This window comes from Bidens hawaiensis, unplaced genomic scaffold, assembly GCF_021521415.1.
Source record: "Bidens hawaiensis isolate Kalapana, Puna unplaced genomic scaffold, B.hawaiensis_p1.1 tig00002414_1, whole genome shotgun sequence".
Classification (NCBI taxonomy): domain Eukaryota; kingdom Viridiplantae; phylum Streptophyta; class Magnoliopsida; order Asterales; family Asteraceae; genus Bidens; species Bidens hawaiensis.
Genome location: NW_027491131.1, coordinates 1,220,808 through 1,245,863, shown reverse-complemented (window position 1 = coordinate 1,245,863; position 25,056 = coordinate 1,220,808). Strand labels below are relative to the sequence as shown.

Genomic DNA, 25,056 nt, shown 5'->3' with positions numbered 1-25,056 from the left:
ATTGAGAGTGAAAGTCATTTTCGAAAATGGCCCGGCCATATAATTTACATAATTTAATATATCAAAAAAAAATATTATAATTTAGTCTATAATTAAATTAAATAAGAATAAGAATGTAGGAGAAAGACTAGACCCTCAACTTGTGGCTTAATGATACGAGTCTTAAGATCTTTAATAAAGACTCAAATTTGATTCTCAGTTGTGTTATTTTGGGTGAATATTGATAATGAAAGATTTAAGCTAAACCACGCGCAAAGGTTGTTTGTTGAAGTTCCCCAAGTGCACCCGGGTTTTCGAACCATGTGTTACCCGAGAGTTATGCTCTTGTGCCTTGTGGTGACACAACGACTGTAAAGTAGTAACCGACCGTATGATTTATCGGGAAACACCGTCGACTCGAATATGACAATGACAACAAGGCTCTCTAAATTTGAAAGCAATTTAGACTAAACATAAAAAATTCTGTCGTTTTAAAAAACGAGAAAGGCCCAGATCTATAATAAGTTGACGGATCACGTAACCTTCGCTTGACGAACGGTTCCTAATAATAATAACAATACAATTTCACCCGCCACGTCTTTTCTTTCATCTCACTCTCTTCGCCAACCTTCGTGTATCTGTAACCATTTCTTCCTCACACACACACACACACACACACATCTTATTATTATTATCAGCTTCATCGATCGTCTTCTAATTCGTTAATCTCACAGGCAAACAACTCCAATTAATGGCGAATTTCACCGTTAATCGCATCGATTCGACTCCAATTGAAGGCCAGAAGCCTGGCACATCTGGACTCAGGAAGAAGGTATGTTTGCCCTAATTTGCCTTAATTTGTTTTATTAATTCATTAGGTTTCGTTATCTATAGATCCGTTGCGTGTTCTGAATTTTTATTATGTTAATTAGTTCGTGTTAAGTGGAATTGTTATTGATAACTGCTGGTTGTTGATTCGTGTTTAAAGTGAGATCGAATGAGTTCGTGAATCGTACATCTAGATTATTCGTATCGGTTAATCGGTTATTGTGCATGTTGTGCTAGACACGGACACGACACGATAACTAATGTTTAGAAACAGGTTACACTACACGACTAGTTTATAAATATCACACATGTAGTGAAACAGAATTTAGTAAAAGGTTACGCGAAGTTATACTGCTGTTGATTCGTGTCTAAAGTGGGATCAAATTGAGTTTGTGAATCGCACGTTTAGATTTAGATCGTGGTGTGAATTGTGATTAACTGGTATTCATATCGATTATTGTGCACGGATGAGTGATGATTATGTGTAGAAACAGGTTACCTATGGTGCTAGACACGAACACGAACCTATTTAGTCACAACACCATAAGACACGACACGATTACCTGTGGTGCTAGACGCGAACATGAACCTGTTTAGACACAACATGATAACACACAATACAACACCCTAATATGTTTTGTAAATTTATTAGATTCCGTTCTTTATAGATCCGTCGCTTGATTTGAATTTTTTATATCAACTATTTCGTGTTAAAGTAGAAAATATTGTGAAATTGTTAATTGCTGTTGATTCATGTTTAAAGTGAGACCGGATTGAGTTCGTGAATCGCATGTTTAAATCGTGGTGTGTGAAATGTGATTGATCAGTCTTCATATCGATTATTGTGCCTAGATAAGTGATGTTTGCGTGTAGAAACAGGTTACTCATGGTGCTAGACACGAACACAAACCTGTTTGGACACAATACCATAAGACATCACACGATTACCTGTGGTGCTAGACGTGAACATGAACCTGTTTAGACACAACATGATAACACTGTTGGGATGCGAAGGCCTTTAATTGGCCGGCCCTAGGTTGGTTTGAATTAAGGAAAAGGGCAGCCGGCCCAAATTAGTTCCTACCTAATTTAGATGACTTATTCCCCAAGCTAATCTTGTCCTATAAATACACATGATGTAATTGTATTCTTTGAGCACCTAATAAAGAATTTCCTAGTTGCAAAGTGGACGTAGGCATCTTGGCCGAACCACTATAAATCTCGTGTCTCTTATTTTTCTGCTTTCGTTTGTGCTTGTGTGTGGTTTTCCGCTGCGTACCGACTCTGATTCCTAACAACTGGTATCAGAGCTTTGGCTCGTTGTTTACACACGGTTTTCCGGGTGATTTTGCAATTAGAATTCCTGTTTTGGACTTCTTGGAGTTGCAGGTTTCACTCGGGCGTTGCAGGTGAAGCACCGGGTCGGGTGTTTCGGGTTTTAGGGTTTTTTCTTTGGAGGTTGCTTGGCTTCAGGTTGTTCGTGTTTTTTTTTTTGGTTCTTTCTCGTTTGCAATGGCTGAAGACGGGAGGGTTCGAATCGACAAGTTTAACGGGACTGATTTTGCATGGTGGAAAATGCAAATAGAGGCGTTACTTGGGGAACACGATTTGGATATGGTTTTGACAGAAAAACCAAAAGGAATGAGTGCGGCTGATGAAGCGAATTGGGACTCAAAGGACAAGAAGGCAAAAGGAAAGATCATACTGGCTTTGACGAGGAGCGTGGCTTTCAACATAATGAAAGAAACCACAACATGTGGTATGATGACGGCTCTGTCAAACATGTATGAAAAGCCTTCTGCCGGTAATAGAGTGTTCTTGATGAGGGAATTGTTCATGACAAGGATGAACGATGGCGGTTCAGTTACTGATCATATTAATAACATCAATTCGATTTTGTCTAGGTTATTAACCGTAGGCATGAAATTTGATGATGATACTCAGGCTGTGATTTTGTTATCCTCTCTGCCTGAAAGCTGGTCAGGTTTTGTGACAGCGATCACGAATTCTGCGGGGGCTGGTACTTTGAAGTTTGACGGGATCCGGGATAGTGTTTTGGGTGAAGATATTCGCCGGAAGAACTCTAGTGGCGGGTCATCTTCAGAGTTACTTAATGTTGGCAGGGGAAGGGGAAATAACAGGAGCAGTGGGAGTAGGGGGAAAAGTTCAACTCGAGCTCTAAAGGATGTGAGGTGCTGGATCTGCGAGGAGTTTGGACATGTGAAAAATCAATGTCCAAGAAGGAACAAGGAAGAATCTGAGAAGAATGAAGGCAAAAAGCAGATAAACACATGTCAGGATAAATTTGGTTCTGATTCTGAAGAAGATGCTTTGATTTGCTGTACGGAGTCTTCTATTGATTCTTGGGCCATGGATTCTGCTTCATCGTGCCATGCCATGCACAGCGGGGATACGATGGTGAATCTAAAGGTTGGTAACTTTGGGAAGGTACGAATGGCTAATGGGGATGTTCTCGATGTTACGGGCATGGGTGACGTTACTTTAGTAACTGATTTGGGAACCACATGGAACTTGAAGAATGTCAGGGTTGTTCCAGCTTTGAAGAGTAAGCTTATCTCTGTCAGTCAGCTGGATAAACAGGGACTAGAAGTAAAGTTTGGTGGTGGCAAATGGAAGGTAACTAAAGGTAATCTGGTTATTGCTCGTGGAAACAGGCAAGGTTCATTATACATGGTGGAAGTACCTGTTGAGGGAAGCGTGGCCGTCCCTCAAAACAAAGTTAGGCTCACTGAGTCGAAGGGGCAAAAGAAGGTTCAGTTTGCAAGATTAGAGCCTTGTGCCAAAGTGATTCGAGCTGAGCGGAGTCGGAAGTCTAAACTAGGTCAGGGGTTCGGTGACAGTGGGAGCAAGGGACGTGTTCCGGTTACTGTTACAAAACAACGTTGGGTTTTGAAGACTGCTAGTCCGGCTGTGAAAATCTCTCTTGGAAGAATCTTGCTTAATAAGGAGAGTGGTAAAGGTCCTCGGTGTATCTCTGGATCCGGTGGAGTGTGCAAATCGGTTGAGACAGAGGAGGAGTTTGTGGCGGTAACAGTCACGACTGGGTTGGAGCTCGGGGGAGCTTCAACCGGCCCTTCAGTTAATTAATGAGGGGAATTGCAACTAGGGAGGTTTTGGAGTCTTAGCTTGTTCTGTGAGAACTGGAGGCTTGGAGGACTCAGACATAAAGAATACTGGAGTTACTGATGATGGGTTATTTGGATGAAATTGCTGAATATGCAAAGACCTTCGAGTGGGAGATTGTTGGGATGCGAAGGCCTTTAATTGGCCGGCCCTAGGTTGGTTTGAATTAAGGAAAAGGGCAGCCGACCCAAATTAGTTCCTACCTAATTTAGATGACTTATTCCCCAAGCTAATCTTGTCCTATAAATACACATGATGTAATTGTATTCTTTGAGCACCTAATAAAGAATTTCCTAGTTGCAAAGTGGACGTAGGCATCTTGGCCGAACCACTATAAATCTCGTGTCTCTTATTTTTCTGCTTTCGTTTGTGCTTGTGTGTGGTTTTCCGCTGCGTACCGACTCTGATTCCTAACAAACACATGATACGACACCCTAATATGTTTTGTAAATTGATTAGTTTCCGCTCTTTATAGATCCTTCGCTTGATTTGAATTTTTTATATCAATTATTTCATGTGAAAGTAGAGTTTAGTAGAAAATATCGTGAAATTGTTAACTCCTGTTGATTCATGTTTAAAGTGAGATCAGATTGAGTTTGTGAATCGTACGTGCAGATCGTAGTGTGTGATTGATCCGTGTTTGTATCGATTATTGTCACGAATCTGTATGATGACGTGTGATGATTGTGTGGTAGGGCTGGCATAACAGACACTACAAGACATGATTACCTATGGTGTTAGATACGAACACAATACGATAACTAATCGTTTCATTTTTCCCAAACATGTACCTGTTTAGAAAACACTACCAACAGGTTAGCAGGTGTTTAACCTGTTTAGACACGAATTTAGACACACCTTAAACATGTCGACCTGTTTTAAGACACGAAACCTGTTAAGCCCAAACCGAAACTTGTTCAAACTCCGTGTCGTTTCGTGTTGTGTTAACAGGTCCGTATCAGAAATTGTAAGCATTAATTGTGTGTGTTGCAACATGGAATCTGTTGGATTTAAATTAGGGAAAGTAGGTTTGATTGAAAACTGAAATGACCTAAGTGGCGTGTTTGGATCTCATTGGTCTAGACATTATCTTATACTGGATGTGAGGATGACAGTTTTAGTGGACTGGAAAGTTCAAAGTATTCACTCTTAAAATAATAATCCACTTTGTTTTGTTTATAGTGTTTGCAGTAGAGTTCTATATCAAATCTTAAAACTAGAAAGTATTGTGACTGAATTTCCAAATCCTAAAACTGACTTTAATTAAAGTGTTATTTTATATAGTTCTAAGATATATTTATTTAAAAACTTGGTACTTAATATTCACTGATTTCAGGAGAAATGTCAGAAATGCTGTCATAGCTTAAAACAGAATATAGTTACTTTAATAAGTTGTTATTCCTACAATGTTAGGCACAATGAACATTTTTCTTTAGATACCTTTTTCTATATTATCAGGTCCTTCGAAGTGGGTTATACAACTGTGTCTTCCCCAACCCAAATCTTGTCAAGCTAGAAGTGATTTAAGTTTGCAAAACAAGATAATTAGTTACATCTAGGACTTGAAGTCTCATATTGAATACCCATGGCCTAATAGGCAACAAATGGTGGTGGATGCGCAGAAAATGTTTCGAGTCAGGAAAGAGCCTTGTAAACAACCACTGGGCAAAGCATTATTTTGATACATATTTAGGTTGCAATAATGCTTATATGTGTTTTTGTGAAGGAATATCTGCATGCAGAGTGGATTAATAGGATTTTAGTCTCTTTAAGTAGTCATGTCAAAGGTTGAGTTGACACTTGACTTGACTGTTGAGATATTTTAGGTATCTATACCTTAACATGATCTGCCTCCATGTTACAAGTTTGCAGAGGGTCAAAATGCACATATTTTAAGCGGGACACTGCATATTGTATAAATGTTGGCTGTTGATAAGTGGTGACCTCCCTTTTCTCCTGAAAACTGCAATGTTTACTCAGTTATACATGTTCCATAGTGTTATATATGTTCCTTTTTTTTTAAATTTGTTTTCTTTTACGTATGCATACATTTTCTGGACCAATAGTTCTATAAAAAAGTTCTGTAAAAACAATACCATCACTAGATTGGACAAAGAAGCTCCTAAAGTTACATGCCTAAATCTATTTGTTGTACAATTGAAGGGAATATGTCTAGGTGAAAGTTGAAACAGCCAACTCCACATAGATTCTAAGACGTTAAGCATTCAAGATTGGAAATGACTTCCTTAAATCCATGAAAAAGTAAGAAATCAGGATTGCATGCGTCTTCTGTAGGAAAATGTTTTCATGCCAAAGGCTTCATAGTGAAGTAGAGCCGATAATCTGAATTCATAATCCGAATTCAGAATTATACTAGACAACAGCAAAGGTGTAAAATCCTTGTGAGTCAAGTGTTTTTGCTATTTGAGTAAACCAAGTGCCCTTGTAGAAGGCACTCTAGTTTGTAAAGTCATCTTACATTTCTAAACGTTCATGCTATAAGTAAATGAAAAACTTCACTGAAGACTTTTCTATTAATGGGTAAATTACGCATCCTTTCAGGCTTTTAATGGATACTAAGACAAATGTGGATATTTGTTTTCCTTTTATGTTGATTCATATTTCATGATACATACACAAACATTATCTTAGTAATAATTGAGTAATTGACTAAAGAATTTGTTTTGTAATTAGAAATGAGTATTCATGTTCTTTTACCATAAACACACCTTGACTTGTATTAAATATACATCCATGTATATTATTTTTGTAGTTACAAATTAATATATACTAGAAAAATTTCTGGATATCAAATATGTAGGAATGCAGGATACAACCATAGTTATACTGGCATCTGCTTACATAATAACGGGTCTAGTTATATATCACTTAAATCACTGAAAATTTGAATGAATATATGGTATTTTATATCCATTTTTATGCACTTTAAGCAGGATGACGGTAATAATAAATTATATTACTTCAAATTTTCAGGTTAAAGTATTCACCCAACCACATTATTTGCATAATTTTGTTCAATCGACATTCAACGCTCTTTCTGCAGAGAAAGTTAAAGGTTCTACACTTGTTGTTTCTGGTGATGGACGGTACTTCTCAAAGGATGCAATCCAGGTAGTTATGTTAACATTTTGATTTAACCTATTTAACATTTAATCCTTGAATTACTTCTGAAAGTTATCTCTTCAGAACACATGACATTGTTTGTTTTTTTCTTAACTAGTCAGAGCTTTTAAATGGGTTCTTGTTAGGCTTGTAAACGAACCGAGCGAACACGAACGGAGCATGTAAATTATCGCTCTTTTAACTTTAATCGTACAAACGATCAAACACAAGCAATTAAACGAATGTGGTTTCCTTGTTTGTGTTTGTTTGTTAAGAAAATTAATGTGTTCGTTTTTGTTCTTCAATAGTATAAATGAATGGTTCACAAACGGAGACGAACTAACATAGCTGAAAATATATAAACGAACATAACAATCAAAAGCAAATGTGACCAACAATGTGCTGGGTCTATATTAGTTAGTAAAACTAGACTAAACTGTAATGGGCCTAAAATTTTTAATGAGTATATTAATGAACGTAAATGAACAAACTTAAATACTCTAAACTAACGAGCATAAATGAACGTAAACGAACAAGCATAAACAAGTTTAAATGAACGATCCGAAACAAGCATTCACGAACATAAATGAACGAAGGAGACATGTGTTCATGTTCGTTCATTTAACTAAATGAACAAAAGTTTTTGTTAATGTTTGTTCGTTTATTAAATAAGCGGACATAGACGAACTTTCTGCTGAACAGTTCTTGAACGGTTCACTGATCGTTCGATTCGTTTACAGGCCTAATTCTCGTTAAAAATGAGAGAACAAAATTGTTAACAATGAAGGAACCACATAGTTGTTTTTTTATTGGTGAACTTATTTTATTTCAAAAACTGCAGATTATAATTAAAATGGCAGCTGCAAATGGTGTAAGACGCATTTGGGTTGGTCAAAATGGACTTTTATCCACACCTGCTGTATCAGCAGTTGTACGGGAACGAGTTGGCGCTGATGTAAGCATATTGGTTCTGAACTTCTCTCTACCAAATAATGAGGATTAGCTTAGCATTCATACTGTTACTATTCTAGGGTTCCAAAGCAAATGGAGCATTCATATTGACAGCTAGTCACAACCCTGGTGGGCCCAATGAGGTATGTTGTTATTATCTTATCAACAGCAAAATCCTGAATATGATATACAGGATTGGAATTTATATTTTCGTGATTGTCTTTTTTTCAGGATTTTGGAATTAAATACAATATGGAAAATGGTGGGCCAGCACCTGAAGGAATTACTGATAAAATCTTTGAGAACACAAAAACAATAAAGGAGTACTTTATTGCAGAAGGCCTGCCTGATGTAATGCTGAATCCTTAAGCTACAGTGAATTTATAGAAGGTTATTATATTGCATGGGCCCGATTGATAACATATTAGATATGTGTATACAGGTGGACATCTCAGCAATTGGGGTTTCAAACTTTTCAGGTCCTGATGGTCAATTTGATGTTGATGTTTTTGACTCAGCAAGTGACTATGTGAAGTTAATGAAGTATGGTATTACTCTTGATAAAAAGAATTGAGTTAAACATAAATGTTGCATTCAAACTAATGGTTTCTGATTTTTTTCAGGTCAATCTTTGACTTCCCGTCCATCAAAAAGTTAATCGCATCTCCACAATTTAGTGTCTGGTGCGCACTATTGCACACTTTATCTTTCCTTTTATTGTGTTTATATGATATTCCGTTAATGCTAACTATGCTGTGATTTATTAGTTTTGACGGACTTCATGGAGTTGCTGGAGCTTATGCTAAACGAATCTTTGTTGAAGAGCTTGGTGCAAAGGAGAGCTCATTATTGAACTGTGTTCCCAAGGTTATTTCTGCTCATTCTATCCAATCTCATTTGTTCTTTGATTTTGTTACATGTGGAAGCTTTGACCCATTTTCTTATGAATGGGCTGATTTGGGTTGTGTTTTTTACTGCCCCAAAGTTTATTTTTGATGCACACAGTCTCTAAAGTGTTTCTATTCAAAGACCATTATTGTTATTGTTCATTATTTTTTTATTATATAATTTTAAAAGTGGACAAAAAATTGTTTGCGGGTCAACCAAATCTAACCCGTTTTAGCCCATACTAAAAATCGACTAAATGGTTATTTCTATCCATCTCATTTGTTCTAAGATTTAATCTAAAGGTGCTAGTAGAAAAATATACCTTGTTATCAGTCAAACACGTCATGTTAAAGAAAATGCTTTCGCTAAACGGGTAACTGGTTGAATAGTCAAACAGGTTGAAAGCTTTTAATGCATACAACCTCCTAAACTAATTTCATTAAAGGTTTTGCCTTTGCCAATGGACCACCAACCCATTGGTATTATTTTTGCATATATAATTGTGAAAAGCAAAAAAATGTTGTGACCTTTCGTCACGGGTCAATCCTACCTGGATCAATTCTGATCGTTTCATTCAATGCTGATTTCATATAAAAATTTGGATTACTTTTGTTTATATATCTGAATCGTCAATTAGTATTAAAAGATTAAAAGAATGCTTGCGACCTTGCGCCACGAGTCAGTTCTACTTGGACCGATCCTGATATGTTTTTTGTTTTTACACATTCACAATGGTTAAATTTGCTGAAAGATCATGAGCCATTTCAGATCGACCCATTACCCGACTGCCAAATTTTGCTTAATATTTTTTTCGGTTTTCACTAAACTTTTGATGCAAACAGGAAGACTTTGGTGGCGGACATCCTGACCCCAACCTAACCTATGCAAAAGAGTTGGTAGCAAGGATGGGATTGGGTGATAAACCTGATAGTAACCCACCAGAATTTGGTGCTGCTGCTGATGGTGATGCTGATAGAAACATGATTCTTGGTAAAAGGTAAAAGTCCTTCTGAATGCATATATGAATTACTAGTTCAGTTACCTTTTTACTTCTTTGAAGAGTCTTAGTTGGTAACTTTTACCTACGGTTTCAGGTTTTTTGTTACACCTTCAGATTCAGTTGCCATCATTACTGCCAACGCAGTCCAAGCCATACCTTACTTTTCATCTGGATTAAAGGGTGTTGCCAGGTTACCCTTTTTATATTTATATATAATTTGCTTTGCTCTTTGAATTGTTGTGTGCTTCAGTTATTATCTTGAATTTTTGTGACCGTATATGATTTTACTGCCAGCAACTGTGTTGCTGGGTGTATACTAGAGTTCATTTTTCCTAGAGGTGGCATTGCTAACAATTTGCTTATAAATGGGGTTAGGGTGTGAGCTAGCCGAGCCAGAGCTTGACTAGGCTCATTTAACTTACCAGAGCGTGGGCTGGTTTTGAGCTCTAGATCTAAAGCTCGAGCTCGAGGTTAGCTCGTTTCGAGCTCTATTTCTAAAGCTCAAGCTCGAGCTCGTTTATTATTTAATAACTAACTGTCTACATTTAAAAATTATATTTTTATATAACATTATATATATTATTTAGTTATTTTTATCATAAAGTTATACACAGTAATTTTTTTATATAAATATATATTTAATGTATTAAATGTAAATTATATAAATAATAATAGGCTCGTCTAGGCTTGCAAGCAAGTCCAAGCTCAATAAGCAAAGCTCAGGCTCGGGCACGTTTATTAAGCTAGCTTATTTTGGATCGAACTCAAGCATATTTATGCTCAGCTCCATTCGAGCTTTTAGCAAGCAGAATTCGAGTAGCTCACGAGCAGCTTGCTTTAATTACACCTCTAAATGGGTTGAGTTGGGTTGTGGGTTGAATGAGTCAAACATGTCAATGTTGCCTAAAGTCTATATCCAATGCAGATGACCTTCAAAGTCTTATAAAGATTTAGAATATACAGCAAAAGAATGTTCTTTTGTGATTGTAATCAACACATTAAATTATATATGAAATATAAGAAAATGGACTAAAGTAGTGTGTGTCAACCGTCAATCCAACCCGACCCGGCCCAGCCCATTTTAACATGAACTTATTTAACCCGTTATTCAACCCGTCTGATGGAAACAAATTTTGATTTGTAATTGTGACTTGTCTGCTTGTAGGAGTATGCCAACATCCGCTGCTCTCGATGTTGTAGCTAAAAGTCTCAACCTTAAGCTTTTTGAGGTACTCGTGTACATACAATATAGTGATAATTATAGAAATTATGTACTTACAATATAATCATATATAAAATATGGGTTTAGACCGTTTAAGTAAAACTCACTCGGTTCTGACTTTTTAGGTACCAACTGGATGGAAATTCTTTGGTAATTTGATGGATGCTGGATTATGTTCAGTTTGTGGTGAAGAAAGTTTTGGAACAGGTAATCTTTTATTTTTATGAATATGAAGAATATTATTGTTTCATAATTTAATAATTTGTTTGTTTATATTATTCATACAGGGTCGGATCATATACGCGAAAAAGATGGAATCTGGGCTGTGTTGGCTTGGTTATCCATCCTTGCTTATAAAAACAAGGATAACCTCGATGGCGGGAAGCTTGTGACTGTTGAGGATATTGTGAAGCAACACTGGGCTACTTTTGGGCGCCACTATTATACTCGTTATGATTATGAGGTATAATTCAATCCCCAAGTTATGATAAAGCATTAAAAATGTAATTAAAATTGTGATCGATGTTTATATTGATGAAAAATATTTTTTTTCTTTTTGAAGAACGTTGATGCAGGTGCTGCAAAGCAAGTCATGGATCACTTGGTCAACCTGCAATCCTCTACTATTGACATTAACACGTAAATTTCTTAATTCCTTGAAAAATTGTTGATTGATCTTTTCGTACATTAGTATCACTTATTATACTAAATTGGAAATGTTGTAATAGTATGTAGCTCGAGCCAAGTTGACTCGTATAATTTTCGAACTGATATGAGCTCAGCGTGTGAGAAAATTTTCAAGCTCGAGTTTGGCTTTGGCTTTTGGCTCGTTTATTAATTACGGTTATATATAAGTGTGTGTGTATTATGATACATAGTATTTAGTTATTTTTACACAATTTATAATTAGTTTTAGTATATAGTATATATTTATTGTATTAAATAAAAGATAATTGTATGTATATGATTAACGGGCTTGTTAGGTTCACGAGACTAGCTGAGTTCGGTATATGAAGCTCAAGCTCGTTTATTAAACAAGCTTATTTTTAGACTTGAACTCGTTTAAGCTTAGCTCGATTCAAGCTTATAACGAACCGATCTTGAGTAGCTGATGAGTGGCTCGTCTCGTTTACACCTCTAGTTGTTAACAAGCTGATTTCAAGCTCATATTTCATTCTATTCGCCTTGAGCTATTTATTTTTGTAGTACTATAAAGGGAATATGTCCGGATGTTTTAGATGTCGCCGGTGCTGATGAGTTTGAATACAAAGATCCAGTTGACGGTTCAGTCTCTAAAAATCAAGGAATTCGTTACTTGTTTGAAGACGGGTCACGTTTGGTGAGTATTTATTGAATTTATTTATTTACTTTATATTCGTAAATAATTTTTTTTTAAAGTCCACTTTTAAAGTTTTGCCCATTGAAGAGATCATGTCTTTTTGTGGGGCCGCGAGTTTTTTGGTGATGGGTTTTCACGGTTGTAAAATGTTAAAAACATGAAAAGTAAGTGAAACACTTTTGAATGTGTGTTATAGGTTTTCCGTTTATCTGGGACCGGGTCAGAAGGTGCTACGATTCGTCTTTACATCGAGCAATATGTAAAAGATTCATCTAAAACCGGAAGAGAGTCTCGAGAAGCACTTGCTCCTTTGGTAAACCATTTTAATTTTTATTTATATTTTCGTATGCATTTTTAGAAACAATTTCGTATTATCGTATATTCCCCTGAAAACTTTCATAATATCAAAATTTTCGATTGAAAATATTTAAAATTTCCATTTAATTAGTTACAATTTATAACATGATGGATATGCCCTTCTTTTTCTTCTTACACTCCAACTTTCATATCGTAATACAAGTTTTATGGGAAGGGCATATAATTGTAATAAATTCAGAAAATGCGATGATCTTATAAATATAACAATTTATTATGAGTTTGTTGACAGAGGGTTGACCAATATGTTTTGACTACAGGTTGATGTTGCACTAAAGCTGTCAAAGATACTAGAATTCACCGGCCGTTCTGCCCCGACCGTGATCACATAAATATATATACGCGCTGCTGCTGCTGCTGCTATCGACAACGTATGTATTTTTCGTGTTATTATAGCAATAGAGTTAGCTTTTGAGCGGTGCAGGTTTCACTTGCCAGTTTCATAGGCATCACCTTGTTGAATGCTTGATGATTTGCAAAGTTTTGTTGTCGGTAATCGTTTAGTCATATCATGAGAACCTTTTACCAACCCCAAATTTACTTCTTTTCATTTTGAATCTGATAAGCCGAGCGGGAACCGTACTATATTGGGCCGCTGAACAGTATACTCGGTTTTTGCACGTGGTTTTAGTTTTTGGCAAACCTATTCATGGTAGTTCAGCTTAGAGGTACACAAGCTAACTGGTTACGAACCGGTTAACCGATTTTTTTTTATTATTTTATAAAAAACCGGGATTTTTTTTCACGTTATTCACTGGTTAATCGGGTCAGTTATACCCGAAACTGGTTTTACCGGGTAGGGGTTTCTTGTCTCAAAACCTGTTTAAAAACCGTAGCAACAGCTGACTAACTTAAAAACAAGTTTAAAGATTGAACATGCTAGGTGGTTTTATTGTCATCAGACCATTTTGGGTAATCGGGTTATCCTTAGGACCAAAGTCGATAAGAATAAATTTTAATGCACCAACAAACTTGTGGTTCAAGGGGGCAACATTTCCTTAGGGTTGGGAGCTATCTCGTAGACGGGTCTTGAAATCTTTCTAGGGAGCAGCGTCCATGGTGAACAATGTTACCTTATTCTAATGCTTGTAAAAGTTGCTTTAGGTTTGCACGACAAACGGAAATTGTATGAAAAATAATCATCATTCGTTACTGATTATCAGTAATGGGTCACTACTTATCAGGTGTAATTTAATTTATCAATGGTAACTTTTTCTCGTTGGTAACCGTGCCTTAGTGGTAACTGGCACAGGGAAACTTGGTTATCACTGATAACCAAGTTACCATTGATAAGAGCTATCTGCTTAAGGTTTTCGTATTCTGTTGATGTAACTTTATAACTTGGTGGTTTTCCACATTATGATGATTCATTCTCTATAGAAAGAATGTTTTCGGACTAACTTACGTCACCATCTTTATAATAAATTTGCATATTTCTTCTTGTTATTACATTTTAATTATTTGGCGGAAGCTCTATAAAGTATTTCCATATGAAAGTGATTTTGTACATAATTCATAGGAGATTTTATACCTATATACAGTTGAGAATGACATACAGTTGTAAATCACCATTTAGCAGTGGCGGACCCAAGAAAATATTTCACAAGGGTTGGAAGATAATCGGTGTCAAAATTTTATAGGGTCAAACGGGATTTTAACATATACATTTACCTTTAAAAAAAGTTTTTTATAGGGGTCGTTCGATACCAACACCAAAGGTGTAGGTCCGCCAATGCCATTGAGCCAAGTGACATTCATCTAGTGGATCCAAATTTTGGTGTTCTGTTTTTAACTTATGTTTTTACTTAACTTTAATAGAGTTATATATAGTTTCCTGAACTTTTATCAACATTATATATAGCTTCCTGAATTACGCCCTGCTTGCGGTGCGCGCATATAATGTATATATGTGTGAACCCTCGGGTGGGCAAAAGTAAAATTGCACTAATTTTGACGTTATTTTACTAATCTCGTGAAAATAACGTTAAAAGTGGCGGAAGGTTAATCAGGCATCATGTGGTGGCGTTGATAGCCGAAAGACAAGGGCACATGCACCGATCAGCCGGTGTCCCGATGATTGAGTGCTATGTGCCTTATGTCCAAGGCTTGATGCAAAACTACTATCGAGCCGGGGGTCTCACCGGAAGCAGCATCTCTATCCCTATGGGATAGAGGTAAGGCTGTCTACATCTTACCCTCCTCAGACCCTACCATAGCATTGCTATTGGTGGGATATACTGAGTACGATGATGATGATGATAATGATGATGATGATGATGATATAGCTTCCTGAACTTTTATCAACATTGTCTAATAGGTTCCCACCCTATTAGACAACCCATCCCTTATCTTTTCTTTTCACAAAAAAGAAGTTTCCTATTCAATTCGGATATTAGAAAGATTACCACATACAACGCAAAATTTCTCCGCCTATTTTTTCTAGTTGAGCCTCTTGGTCTGCCGTTATGCCCCGAGAGGTAGAAAGAATTACAACTTCCATCCCACCTAAAATTCTAGGAATTCTTGGATAGTTAGAATAGATTCAGAGACCCGGCCGACTTATCCGTTTTAAATTTAAAAGATTTCGACAAGTACTTTCCTATTCCTTCTATGTAGTGGGGTTAAAACCAAAAAAATATTTGTTGTTTTTCTTTTTCTTTCAGTTTTTTTGTGTTATATTTTCAATTTCTTTTTTTCTGAATTGATGTTCAGTTGGTTCCGTAAGTCTTCCGGCTACCTATTCTAAAGTAAATATTCATGTATCTAATTTTTGAATTGTATAAATCTAAACCCTTTATGTTATTCTAAAACGTGAATTTTTAATTCGCACTTTAGTGAAATACTACATAACAGATCTTTAATATGTGTTGATGTTAAAGATCAAGCATTTTACGATGTGGCATAAACGTGTGACCGTATCGAATACAGAAATTTCATATAATCATATGCCATGCTACCATGTAATTAACTAAAGGGTATCCTAAATCCCTCCTTGATCCACTTAAGTTCCGAGTCTTCCTTCTCCTTGCCGATCCACGAAGGTTTAGATCGCACCGGGTTGATTTGCTTCACTTCTTCAAACTCTCCTTTGGACTGTTGCACACACAACCAATTTACGAAAACAATTAGAGTAAAAAAGCACAACAGCACGACGCCTTCGTGAGAACTCCTCACCACTCTTGTTTATCAATGAAGTGCTAATCTTGATTTAAGGACTAAAATGGTGAATTAACAACGTTGAGGGGTTAAATATGAAAAGTTGGCAATAAAGATAATATAGAAAAGAGAATAGACAATAATGGGTTGTAGAGATATCAGAGTTAGAGATAAAATTTATTTTAATTAATTTATTTGGTTTTCTAATTTGAGTAAAGTTAACGTATTAGAGTTTTAATATAAATAGATGGTTTATAGTTACTATATGTCTATTTACATTGTGTTTTGAATTGTTTTGTTCTTTATTAATAAACAAGAAAAGAGGTGTGAGGAGTTATTCACCAGACATTACCCGCGTATAATAATATTGTTTCTCTCATAAATTAAATAATAATCAAATATAACTACATATGAAACTCAAGAAAAAAATAGTTAAATTATTTGATGGATGAACATGAGCCATGGCAATGGAAGGTCCATTATAATTTGTCAGTCAAAAATGCAACCCACATGAAGGTTTGTGTACCTCAGGGTCATTTTTGTTGTGGTCTGTACCCAGCTGTTATGGGCCCCATGGGCTGGCTGGGTTAGTAGACTAGGGGTGGTAAGGATAAGGCTGAGGGGTGTGGGGCTTCAGCGCGGGCGCGAGAGGCCCTCCGCTCGCGCCTGCACCGAGGCGCGAGAGGGGCGCTCGGGCGCGAGCACCACACCACCGAGGCGCGAGAGGGGCGCTCGGGCGCGAGCACCACACCACCGAGGCGCGAGAGGGGCGCGAGAGGGGCGTGAGCGAGAAAAACAAGGCGGGCTCAAGGTGGGTCGCGGGAGTAAGGTGGCGTAAAGGAGCATTGGGGTGCGTGACATAGCCGTTGGAGTGTACACAAATGAGCCGTTGGGCTCTTTAATTTAATAAAAAAAAATTATTCTTCCTATATATAAACCCAATATCACCTAAAACAATTACCACACCCAAAATCACATAAAACAATTACCACAACTTCAAACAAAAACCCAAAATCAACCCATCTTCCAAACTTTTTTTTAAAAACATGTCTGGAAATTGGTACCCAAACCTAGATTCAGGTTATAGTTACGACGATTTATGGTCGTCACCAGACCAATCAATGTTTTTTCGGGGTCGCAAGAAACATCCGGCTTTCAACAATCCAACATACAACCGTCTCCTAACTTTGTAGTTCCGGAGACACAAGAATCACACGGTGATGCTACGGGAGCAAGAAGACGCGTCCACCGAAAAAAACAACTTGCAACGGACGGGCCGGGACCGGCTTCGACTCCGATGACGAAACGGAAAACCACTCCGTGGTCATCGGATGAGAAGGAAGCCCTGTGTCGGGCTTGGATAGTCATTTCTGAGGATCGGCGTTGCGGTAATTGTTTTAACGTTTTTAAAAATGATTTTTAATAAAAAAGTTAAATAAAAAAGTTAAATGACTTACAAATTTATTTATGCATTTTGCAGCCGACTACCAAAAGAGCAAGGTCTTTTGGACAAAGGTTAGGGAGACGTTCTATTCGCTCGTTGGGAGTACAGAGCGGAACGCCGATATGATTTCGGGTCGGTGGTCCGAAATCAGAAAATTTGTCGGCTTGTTTACTAATCTTTTCAACAGGAACGCCGGTCGTATGAGACCAAGTGGCAGTGATGATTTGGCGGTTTACAATATCACTGTCGAAGAGTGGAAGCAGGAGTGTCTGCGGAGGTATGGGACGGTGAAGACGTGGGACGATGTAAAGTTGTGGGAGAGGTTGAAAAGGTGTGCCAAGTGGGTTGAGCTGGTGGCGCCCGACCATGATGCGGAAGTAGGGCCGAAACGGACTAAAACTAGTTCGTCTGGAGCGTATAGCACTTCTGCCGCGTCGGATTGCCGCGTTGGATTCGACCTAAACATTGCGGGGGAGGAAACGTCTTCACCGCCGAGGAGGCGGCCATTGGGACGGGATGCCAAGGGGAAAAAACCGGCTGAGGGGGGAGCCGTAAACATCGTCGATCTAGTTGAATCCCTCAATAAATTCAACAAAACCATGGAGGTGGTCTCTAATGACAAAAAGGAAAAAAGCCGAATGAGAGATTTGGACTTCCTTAAAAGTGACTTCAGTAACCTAAATCCGGTTGATCAAATGCTGATGGAAAAGCAAAAGGAACGTATCCGAAAGAGGTTGATCGAAGAAGACCAAGCCGAAGAATAAGAATAATGTTTTTTTAGTACTTTAATTTTTATTTTATTTTTAGATATTAATGTGTTTTTTTTAATGTCTGTTTTTTTTAATAATTTATGAGTTTTTTTAATAATACGTTTTTTGAATATATTTATAAAAAAATAAAAAAAAAACCCGCTGGAGCCCCTGCTCGCTGTAACACCCCGACCAAAGGCGGATTATACATCGGGGCGCCACATATTGTTTCATTACTCGTGACACTATTGGGTGTCAATATTTAATAAATATATTCATTCACGCATGCGCAACGTATACATAAGATATAAATAAACCAACTTAAATCAATATATTATAAATCAAAATATTCGAACAGCAATAACTTGTCTCGATACATTTTAATCTAGGTCCAAAAGTAAAAACGTCCTATGTGTCCACAAGCTCCAAAACAGCTACTGCAAACCTGAACATGTGTTAAAATAAACGTCAAACACTTGCGTGTTGGTGAGAAATCAAGTTTAATACAATACATAGATAACAATAAATCTGCGCGCAACACGTGTATGTCTGGTGTTTAACAAGGGTGCAATCAGATTGTGATCAAGCCTAGATAGATCATAGCTCATAGTTCATAGTTCAATCCGTGCTCCCAATTGAGCACAAAAACGAGAAAACATCTGTGCAAGTGTAAACAAAGAAAACCGTAAACGATAGGTCTCCCGTGTTCATCTAATGGATCCATGAAAACTTCGGAATAGGCCGAACAAAGCGGTTAATGATACACACATACAAATAAACAGCCAAGTAAACGTCCTCAACACATGGGATACTGCGCGACTAAAGTTCATAAACAAGTTTAAGACTCTAAGTTTGTATGAACACATGAACATCCCAAAACATTAAAAATAAAAAGGGATTAGGTACGAGATTACTCACTTGATAAACGGTGCGGTGTAAGATAAAGCAAGAACCAACTTTAAACAAGCACAAGTTAACCTATAATTAAAGATTATTGTTTTAACGATCTGTTTTTAAGTCTTGATTATAAGTTAGCATAATTAATAAGTAAATTATTATATATATATATATATATATTACCGGAAAAGCAGGGCGGAACAGGAAGGAAGACGGAGGCAGAGAGGGAGGCGGCAGAGAGAGCAAGGAGCAAGAGAGAATAAGAGAGATTAAGTGTTTTGTGTGTGTAGTGTTAAGAAAAATAAGATTATTATTTATAGGAAAACCCTAGGAGACATAATCCCTAGAAAAAGGGGAAAAGATCTCAAAAAGCAAAAGATTCCAAAAGCAAAAGATATAAAAAGATATGGCAGCAGGGAAAAAGAGAAAAAGGCTGACAGGGAACAGTAACAGGCATGGGCGGTTCAGAAAAAGGTACTGGTCAAGCATGGCAAAAGCAGATCTCAAAAGATTATGTCAGTCACTTTATCTGCCAACCAATGGGGTTGGCGCGCATGCTGCGCCGAAAGTAACTTTTCAGACAAAGCAGATTAGGTCAACAGCTCAAAAGATAAGACAACACAAAAGCAAACGGCTAGATTAAACAGAAGAAAAACTCAAAGGGTTTAGCGCGAGAAGGCTGGAGCGCGAAGGCAGACACAGAAGGTCAAGAGAGCGCGAAGGCAGTCAGAACCAACCTTAACGCGTCGCGGAAAGAACTTCATTTCTAAGCGCGCCGCGGGAAGAATCACATTTCTTAGCGCGCCGCGGGAGGAACTAAAATTCCTAGCGCGCCGCGGGAAGAACTATAATTCTTAGCGCGCTGCGAGAAGAACTACAAATCCTTAGCGCGTCGCGGGAAGAGCTACCGTTCTTAGCGCGCTGCGAGAAGAACTACAAATCCTTAGCGCGTCGCGGGAAGAGCTACCGTTCTTAGCGCGCTGCGAGAAGAGTTCGTCTCGCGAATCGCTGTAACAGGTGGTCTTCACGCAGGCTTCCTTGTAAGGAGTCTGGCGTGTGGAGCTGCGCAGACAACCTTAGGCGGGAAGGAACAAAGGACAAGCAAAGAGTTAGAAGAAAGAGGGAAACAAGGCGTAAGGGCGGGACGGCGACAAGAGGGAAAAGAAGGCGGAAAGAGAGAAGGAGAGGGACGGAACGGCGGAAAGAAAGAGAGAGAAAGAGGCGGGAAGGAAAAGTATATTATTATTATTAAAAATAAAGTATAAGTATAAATAAATATTAAATCATAAAAGAAAGAGATCGGGTCAGAGAAACGGGTACCTGGGTCGGGTCGGATCGGGGCAGATGTCACAGTCTCCCCTACTTTAAGAAATTTCGTCCCGAAATTTATCTCGAAGTAGGTTGCGCAGAGAACATGTGCGGGTACTTGATCTTCATTTGATCTTCCCTTTCCCATGTAAACTCGGCTCCGCGCTTGGACTCCCAGCGAACTTTCACGATAGGGATACGACTGCGCTTGGTTTGCTTTACCTCGCGATCCATAATCTCAACAGGCTTCTCAACGAAATGCATAGTTTTATCAACTTGAACTTCATCAAGTGGAATGTGAAGGTTCTCGTCAGCTAAACACTTCTTGAGATTGGATACATGGAACGTTGGATGCACATTACTGAGCGCGGGCGGCAGGTCAAGTCTGTAGGCAACTTTTCCCACACGCGCGAGAATCTTAAATGGTCCAACATATCGAGGAGCAAGCTTACCTTTCTTCCCAAAGCGGACAACACCCTTCCAGGGCGACACTTTGAGGAGAACAAGATCACCAACTTGAAATTCGAGAGGCTTTCGCCTGCGATCTGCGTAACTCTTCTGTCGGCTTCTGGCAGTCAGCAGATGATTACGGATCTTGGCGATTTTATCGGTTGTCTCTTGAACAAGTTCGGGTCCTGTGATTTGAGTTTCACCCACTTCGCTCCAACAGATCGGGGAGCGGCACTTACGACCGTAAAGTGCTTCAAATGGGGCCATACCAATACTGGAATGATAGCTGTTATTATAAGAGAACTCGATCAAAGGCAGGTGCGAATCCCAATTACCTCCAAAATCAAGAACACAAGATCGGAGCATATCCTCAAGAGTCTGAATAGTTCGCTCAGACTGACCGTCAGTCTGAGGATGATATGCCGTACTCATGTCCAAGCGAGTTCCTAGCGCAGATTGGAGAGATTTCCAAAAGCGAGATATAAAACGGCCATCGCGATCGGATATGATGCTCAAAGGAGTACCATGGCGGCAGACAATTTCCTTGACATAAAGCTGCGCGAGCTGCTCAACACGGTAGTTTTCACGAATGGGCAGAAAGTGAGCAGACTTAGTCAAACGATCCACTATTACCCAAATGCTATCATGTTTGCTTGCTGTCAAAGGTAACTTGGTAATAAAGTCCATCGCTACACATTCCCATTTCCACGTAGGAATTTCAGGTTGTTCGAGCAAACCAGATGGGCGTTGGTGTTCAGCTTTTACTTTAGAACAAGTCAGGCATTTAGCTACGAACACAGCAATATCCTTTTTCATACCGGGCCACCAATAGGTAATGCGCAAATCCTTGTACATCTTATCAGCGCCAGGATGAATAGAATACCGAGATTTATGCGCCTCACTCAGGATATCAACGCGAAGATTCTCATCAAAGGGAATCCAGATGCGATTAAGATAGCAGAGAATTCCACTCAGATTAGGGACAAAGTGTGCTTCCGCGCCACACGCTAACTCGGCGCGAAGGTTACCATTACTGATGGATGCGCGCTGCGCGTCACGAATACGCGATTCAAGGTTGCTTTGAATCGACGCAAAGTGAAGATGCGTGCGCGGCAAAATACAGTTAAGCTGGCAGGGTTTTCGGCTGAGCGCATCGGCTACCACATTAGCCTTACCAGGATGATACCGGATCTCACAATCGTAATCGCTGATGAGTTCGTTCCATCGGCGTTGTCTCATGTTAAGTTCCTTTTGATCAAAGATATGCTGAAGGCTTTTATGGTCAGTGTAAAGGATACACTTAGTACCATAAAGGTAGTGTCTCCAGATCTTCAAGGCAAAAACAACTGCACCAAGTTCGAGATCGTGAGTTGTATAATTCTTTTCGTGAACCTTAAGTTGCCTTGATGCGTAAGCGATAACCTTGCCTCGTTGCATAAGAACACAACCGAGACCTTGGTTGGAGGCATCGCAGTACACGACAAAATCATCATTACCCTCAGGTAGCGCAAGAACAGGAGCTTCACACAACAATCGCTTGAGCGTCAGAAAGGCTTCTTCTTGCTTCGAGCCCCAAATATACGGTTTACCTTTGTGCGTTAGAGCTGTTAAAGGCAAAGCGATATTCGAGAAGTTCGAAATAAATCGCCGGTAGTAACCAGCTAAGCCCAGAAAGGAACGGATCTCAGAAGGAGTGGATGGCGTCAACCAGTTCTTGATTGCTTCAATCTTGGATGGGTCGACATGGATACCCATCTTGTTTACAACATGACCAAGAAACTGTACTTCATCAGACCAGAATTCACACTTGGAAAGCTTAGCATAGAGCTGCTCGGTTCGAAGCTTTTGCAACACCAACCGAAGATGTTGCTCGTGCTCGGCCTTGGTCTTAGAATACACCAGAACATCATCGATAAACACAATCACGAATTTATCCAAGAAAGGCCTACACACCCGATTCATTAGATCCATGAAAACGGCGGGTGCGTTGGTCAAACCGAAGGACATGACCAAGAATTCAAAATGGCCATAACGAGTTCGAAAAGCAGTCTTCGGAACATCTTCATCGCGGATGCGCAACTGGTGATAGCCAGAGCGGAGATCAATCTTCGAGAAACAAGAGGCACCTTGGAGTTGATCAAAGAGGTCGTCAATACGCGGTAAGGGATACCGGTTTTTAATGGTGAGTTTGTTCAACTCGCGGTAATCGATACACATGCGAAACGATCCATCTTTCTTTTTAACGAACAACACCGGAGCACCCCAGGGCGAAGAGCTAGGGCGAATGAATCCTTTAGCAGTCAACTCTTGAAGTTGGCTTGCCAATTCTTGCATCTCAGCGGGCGCAAGACGGTAAGGAGATTTAGCCACGGGGGAAGCACCAGGGACAAGATCAATACGGAACTCGACTTCACGAGCGGGAGGGATACCAGGAAGATCATCAGGAAAAACTTCAGGGAAATCACGCACAACAGGGATATCGCGAAGCTTCTTTTCTTCAGCAGGTTTAACCACATGGGCTAAGAATGCAATACACTTCTTCCGCATGAGTCTTTGGGCTTCGGCGCAAGACATAAGCTTAAGACCACTGGAGGGTTTTTCGCCGTAGATATGAAGATCACCATTTTCTCGAGGTATGCGAATCAACTTCTTGGCGCAAATAACTTCGGCGCGATTATTCGAGAGCCAGTCCATACCAATGATAACATCAAAACTTCCAAGAGGCATAGGGATGAGGTCGATCAGAAAATCGTTTTCGTTAAGGTTAAGCGTGCAATCTTTAATCACAGAGTTAATTAAAACAGTTTCACCGTTAGCCAATTCAACTGAAAAATCTTCTTTTAAGTCGATGCGCGGTCGCGCAAGCTTCTGCTCGAAGGCGCGAGAGATAAAACTTCGATCGGCGCCAGTATCAAAAAGTATAGAAGCATAAAATCCGTTAAGCAAAAATGTACCATTAACTACGTCATTATTCGCTTGCGCTTGGTGCGCGGTTATGTTAAAAGCTCGTCCACGCGTCACTTGGTTCGAAATCTGGTTCACCGGATTCGCTTGTGTAATCTGAACTTGTAGTCTTGGGCACGCGTTCCGGAAATGACTGGGATCACCGCAGTTATAGCACGACCTGGGTCGTGGGTTTTGGTAGGTTGGTTGTGGATTCTGCGGGTAAACTGGTGGTGTTGGCGCAATTGGGTTGGCGGGAGGGACTCTACAGTATTCGGCAGAGTGACCAACGCGGCCACATCGGTTACATTGTCGACACGGGGTTTGGGTTGGGTGGTGAAGTCTACAGGTTGGGCAAAAGGGTTGATTTCCTGTGTAAGGTTTCTTAGGTGGCGGGGCAGGGAGTGCGGGATTGGTTAAGGCATAGTTGTGGACTACAGGAGGTGTTGGGTAGGCTGACAGAGGGTTAGGCGTGTAAACTGGAGGTTGGTAGATGGGTTGCTGGACAATGGGCGGGTTGGTAAGCGCATAGGCCTTGCGCCTGCGCTTGAGGTTGTTACGGTTTGAGGGTTCAGGTTTGGTTTCTGTTGGTTCAGGGACAGTCTTGGTGGGTTTGGTCTTTTCTGTTCCCCGCAGGAACAGGGTTCCTGCTCTGACATGGTTGTCGCTGAGCACAGCGGCCAACTCGATGGCGTCAGAGAGGGTAACTGGGTTTCTGGCCCATACAGAATCTTGAATTTCCATGGGGAGACCCCCAAGGAATTTCTCTATGGCTCGGCGGGAAGGGGTAACAAGGTGAGGGACAAGCAGGCTTAGTTCATGGAAGCGCGTCGCGTACTCGCGCGCTTCACCGCTGTACTGCTTAAGATTCCAAAATTCCTCCTCCAGGCGCTTAACTTCGTTGGGAGGGCATAATTCTCGCGTAAGAATTTCCTTGAATTCCTCCCATGTCATGCTAGAAGCAGCCTCTGCGCCACGCGCATGAGCTACTCCATTCCACCATGTAAGCGCTCTGGATTCCAGGACACTGGAAGCATATAGGGTCCGTCTGTCTGAGGGGCATTGGGTGTGGAGGAAAGTGTTTTCTATTTTCTCAAGCCACTGGAGCATCACGGTGGCTCCTTCAAGACCTGTGAACTTTGGAGGGTTACCCGCGTTAAAGGACTTAATGTTATAACTGGAGGTATTGTTTTGGCTCAAGGCTTGGGCTATCGCGGCGGCCATTTCCTGGGAACGTTGCTGTCTACGCATGCGCGAGGC

The 25,056-nt window shown here is 39.6% G+C and overlaps 1 protein-coding gene across 1 annotated transcript; it reads left to right on the top strand.

Annotated features, from left to right (window-relative positions):
• Positions 1 to 721: 721 nt before the first annotated feature.
• Positions 722 to 13,386, top strand: LOC143619067 (phosphoglucomutase, cytoplasmic-like). The gene is made up of 17 exons (XM_077091091.1): positions 722 to 811; positions 6,946 to 7,083; positions 7,916 to 8,029; positions 8,106 to 8,168; positions 8,257 to 8,376; positions 8,468 to 8,568; positions 8,649 to 8,708; positions 8,793 to 8,892; positions 9,756 to 9,910; positions 10,008 to 10,103; positions 11,079 to 11,142; positions 11,261 to 11,342; positions 11,423 to 11,598; positions 11,698 to 11,774; positions 12,342 to 12,474; positions 12,671 to 12,787; positions 13,110 to 13,386. The coding sequence occupies exons 1-17, from the start codon at positions 731 to 733 to the stop codon at positions 13,179 to 13,181; spliced, it is 1,749 nt and encodes a 582-aa protein (XP_076947206.1). The 5' UTR covers positions 722 to 730; the 3' UTR covers positions 13,182 to 13,386.
• The last annotated feature ends 11,670 nt before the right edge of the window (positions 13,387 to 25,056 follow it).